The 5,091-nt window shown below is 40.3% G+C and overlaps 1 protein-coding gene across 1 annotated transcript; it reads right to left on the bottom strand.

Moving 5' to 3' along the window:
• Nucleotides 1-1,369: 1,369 nt before the first annotated feature.
• Nucleotides 1,370-1,957, bottom strand: LOC145106564 (uncharacterized). Its single transcript, XM_079043528.1, has one exon. It carries the CDS (start codon nt 1,955-1,957, stop codon nt 1,370-1,372), a length of 588 nt encoding a protein of 195 aa, XP_078899654.1.
• Nucleotides 1,958-5,091: the final 3,134 nt, after the last annotated feature.

A 5,091-nucleotide genomic window follows, 5' to 3' on the forward strand; every position in this document is an offset into this window, starting at 1 on the left:
GCGTTGGCCAAGCTGATCAATAAGCCTGTTGTCGCCAATCAGGATCCTATGTTGATGTTGACCGGAGGAGGGAGAAGGAGGTCATGACCGATGATGACCAGACTAAGGTCTAGGCTTGCAAAAAATTGGTTTGAGTAGTTTTTTGCTTTTGTTAGTGATGTAAGACAATTAACCTTTTGGTTGTGTTGATATGCAACTCTTTTTTGTTTTGGATGATATGGTAGCATTTTCCTTTTACATCTCTCTTATGGTTTTTCTCATCGCCGATTGCCTTCGAGTTTGTCTTTGAGCTTCACGATTCTTTGAATTTCAGAATTTACTGAGGAAAAATTCCAACTTAGGAGAGAACTTTGGTTCAATGTTGGGAATGAGGTCCCTTAATAACGAAGGTCGATGAGGATCCTTAAGGGCGAGGATCCTTACCATGAGAGATTCTACAAAATAAAGATCTTGGATCTTGTAAGGGAAATTTGTCCTTAGGATAACCTGCTTAGATTATAGACTTAGACAAAATAGATAACATGTTAATGTTATATTCTGGGGAGGATCCCTGCTTGAGATATAACTCATTGGGTAGGTAACATGAAAACGTTACAATCTGACCGGATTTTCTGGGGAACATTCCCAACATGTGACAACATGAAGCTGGTATAGGTCTTGTGTGATTTTTGGGGCAAAATCCCAATCTTTGATAACATGAAAATGTTATAAGCCTTAAGTAGTTGCTAGGGTAAAATCCCGATAACATGAAAATGTTATAAGCCTTAAGTAATCACTGGGGTAGGATCCCTATTTCTGGATAACATGAAAATGTTATAAACCATAAGGATCTCAACTTGTGTTAAAAGATAAGAGGGTTTCCAAGCCACTGAATCATGAAATGATCCCCTTATCCGTATCCCACAGTTAGATAACATGCGTCCAAGCGAGGTGTATAAACCTTAGTTCGTGTGAAATAGGTAATTAGATCTTAGAGGGGATTAAGTACCCTTAGGCGTAGGAGAGATGATCAGTCTCTAGCTTGTGTACATGATAGTTTAAGTATTATATTGTTAAATATAATGGGGTTTACCAAGTATTGGGATATTTGTGTGTCAAGATCCTTGTGCTTCGGGGTGTTCAAACTTGAGGATCCAGTCATTCCAGGATCTCCGATTGTTAGGATCCCAGTGTTTCAGGATCTCCACTCTTGAGGATCCTTAATTGTATGTCGTTCTGCATAGCAAGTGTTAGCTAAGGGTGGGCGTTAGTCTAGCTAACGCCCCTCCAATTCTTAAGTTAGTAATGTGTTCGAGAAATCAATAATAATAAAAGTTTTAAGGTAAAGGACATGTGTACCTTGGTTTTCTTGTGGATCATTTGATCCTACTTACATGTAGTATGCTTTAAGGTGTATGGCATTCCAGGATCTTGGCAGAACTTCTCCTTCGAGTGTTGCTAGCAAGTATGCTCTTTTTCCTGCTTCAACATCTACATGATATGGTCCTTCCCATTTGGGAGCCAATTTTCCTGGACTAGGATCCTTGGTGTTTTGGAATTTTTTCCTGAATACCAAGTCTCCTATTTGAAACCTTCTGACCCTTATATTCCTATTGTAAGCCTTGGTGATTTTTTGTTGGTGAGCAGCAATGCGTATTTTGGCAAGATCCCTAAGCTCGTCAATAGTGTCAAGATCCTGTGTTAGGATCCTGTCATTATTCTCTTGTTCTTGTAGCAAGTATCTTGCCATTGGGATCACTACTTCAGTAGGGATTACTGCTTCTGTCCCAAACACCAAGGAATAGGGGGTCTGACCTGTGGCCACTTTGGAAGTGGTTCTATTTGCCCATAAAACGAAAGGGAGTTCTTTTGCCCATCTTCCCTTCTTTTTGTTCAGCCTTTTCTTCAAATTGTTAACTATGATTTTGTTGCTGGACTCCGCTTGACCATTAGCTTTGGGATGAATAGGAGTGGACATTATCATTTTGATCCCCCAGCTTGTGCAAAAGTCTCTTGTTCTTTTGCTAATAAATTGGGATCCATTGTCGCATATGATCTCAGTCGGGATCCCAGACCTGGTCAAGATATTACGTTTAATAAATTATACTACTTCTTTGTCTCTTACCTGGACGAAAGCTTCATCTTCGATCCATTTGGAGAAGAAATCAGTCATCCCCAACATGAAGACTTTTCCTCTTGGGGCTACTGGCAATTTTCCTACAATATCAATCCCCCATTTCATGAATGGCTATGGGGAGATAATAGGATGTAGAGGTTCTGCCGGTTGGTGCAGGATGTTGTTGTGTCTTTGGCAAGCATCACATTTTTGAGCATGTAGAAATGTGTCTTTCTTCATGGTTGGCCAGTAGTATCCTGTTCTTAGTATTTTGGAGCATAAGGATCTGCCCCCTGTGTGATTGCCACAATCTCCTTCGTGTATATCCTTTAAGACTTCTGCAACTTCAGGATCTTCCAAGCATCTTAGGTATGGTCCTGCCATGGATTTTTTGTAAAGTTTACCTTGGATTAACACGAATCTTGAGACTCTCGTCCTGCATTCTCGTTCACTTTTTTCTCCTGTCGGGATTGTGCCATTTTGGAGATACTCCATAATTGTTTGGGTCCATGATCGAATACTTCTTTAAGGATCCTGTTCGTCGGGATCTCATTGAGGAAGGATCCTAGGGTCAGGATCTTCAATAGCTGCTATGCTTTTCAGACGCTTGGGGATCTTCTGACTTGTTGGAGAGGGTTTCTATGGCTGGGGTTATTATGTGAGTTATAGGAATCTTCGTCTCTGGTGGGATCCTAAGGGAGGATCCTCAGTTGGCTAGTGCATCTGCTTGTGTGTTTTCCTCTCTGGGCACTTGGGTTAGGCTAAAGTTTTCGAAATCAGAAGCTAATATTTTGAGCATCTCTAGGTATAATGCTAATTTTTCACCTTTCACTTCATAATATCCGTTGTAGTGATTGGTTAGTAATAAAGAGTCAACAAATACCTGAAGATCCTTGATTTGAAGATCCTTAGCCAATTATAGTCCCATGATGAGTGCTTTGTATTCTACTTCGTTGTTAGTAGTGTTGAATCCACAACTAACTGCTTGGGGTATGATGTCCCCCTGTGGCGACTTTAGTATGATCCCAAGGTCTGTTCCTTTCTTATTAGAAGCTCCATCTGTGAACAGCGTCCATCTTCCCAGGTGTTCATCTTCTAGGAGTTGCTTGGCTTCCAGGTCTACTTCATTTTGTAGATAATCACTAAAGTCAGCCACAAAGTCCGCTAATGCTTGTGATTTTATAGTTGATCTTGGTTCGTATATGATGTCAAATGTGCTTAATTTCACCGACCATTTTGCCATCCTTCCTGACATTTCTGGTTTTCTCATGACATTCTTTATATGATAGTTAGGTTTTATATGTATAGTGTGTGTTTCAAAGTAGTGTCTTAATTTGTTAGAAGCAGTTACTAAGGCAATAACTAATTTGTCAAGATGTGAGTACCTGGTTTCAGGATCCAGGAGACTTTTACTTACGTAGTAGATAGGATGTTTCTCCCTGTTAAGATCCTTGACCAGAACGGCACTTACTGCATTTGGGGATACTGGGAGGTAGAGGATAAGTGGTTCTCCATCTATAGGTTTCACTAGTAGAGCTTAGATATTTTTGAGTTCCTAGAAGGCTTTCTCGTGTTCCTCCTTCCACACAAATTTCTTGTTCTTTTTCAAAATATCGTAAAAGGGCTTGCACCTTTCTGAGGATCTTGAAATGAACCTGTTGAGTACTGCTAGTCTTCCGGTTAGCCTCTGGATGTCCTTTGTTGAAGATGGGTATCTTAGTTCCATGATTGATTTTATTTGTTCTGGGCTTGCTTATATCCCTCTTTTGGTTACCATGTATCCAACGAACTTGCCTGATTTCCTTCCAAAGTCACATTTGAGTGGGTTCAGCTTCATATTGTACTCGTCCAGGATGTCAAATGCTTCCTTGAGGTCTCTAAGGTGATCTTCATCTTTCATCAACTTCACTACCATGTCGTCAATATAAACTTCCATGGTGTCCCCCAGTTTGTCTTTGAACATCTGATTCACCAATCTTTGATATGTCGCACCTACATTTTTAAGACCAAAAGGCATTGCGGTGTAACAATATATACATGTTGGTGTTATAAACATAGTATCTTCTTGGTCTGATGGTTCCATTTGGATTTTTTGGAATCCTGTTGAAGCATCCATGAAGGTCAGGAGTTCATGGCCAGCCGTCGCATCTATCATAGACTCAATATGTGGTAGAGGGAAAGGATCCTTAGGACAAGCCTTGTTGAGATCTGTGTAATCTACACATACTCTCTATTTGTCGTTTTTCTTTTGTAAGACAACCACGTTAGCTAGCTATCTTGGGAACTTCACTTCCTTGATCATTCATGTTTTGAGGAGCTTCTCTACTTCCTCTTAGATGATTTGATTCCTTTCGGGTGCAAATTTCCTTCTTTTTTGGTGTATTGATCTGAAAGAAGGGTCAATATTAAGTTTATGAGTAATATTATTCTTGTCTATACCTTTCATATCTTCATGTTTCCATGCGAATGTCTTGCTTCTGGTTCTTAAGAAATTCAGTAGATCCTGCTCGATCTGCTCAACCATTGCGGATCCTATGAGGACTTTTGCTTCAGTATCCTCGATGCCCAGGGGCACTTCCTTTACGTCTTGTTCCTTTGTCTCTAGAACATGTCGTGCCCCCTGCCTTAATTGTTATGCTTGTTGGGGTTTGGTTGTAGATTTCATAGAGGTTTGTAGCATTCTTTCGATTCTTGTTGGTCTCCCATGATCTTCACTATCCCCCATGGAGTGGGCATCTTCACACACTGATGGTATGTTGATGGAACCGCTTTCATCTCGTGGATCCATGGTCTACCTAGTATCACACTATAAGAAGACAGGATGTCAATAACACAGAAATTTTGTGTGGAGTTTACCCCTTCTATGTATATTGGTAGCTTTATTTCTCCAACTGTGTGTTTTGTTTCCCCGCTAAATCCTATGAGGAATGAGGATCTTCTGACTATCTCTGATTTTGGGATGTTCATTCTTTTTAGCGCGTCTAGGAGTACGATAT

This window comes from Lactuca virosa, chromosome 4, assembly GCF_052849685.1.
Source record: "Lactuca virosa cultivar CGN04683 chromosome 4, Lactuca_virosa_CGN04683_v6, whole genome shotgun sequence".
Lineage (NCBI taxonomy): Eukaryota > Viridiplantae > Streptophyta > Magnoliopsida > Asterales > Asteraceae > Lactuca > Lactuca virosa.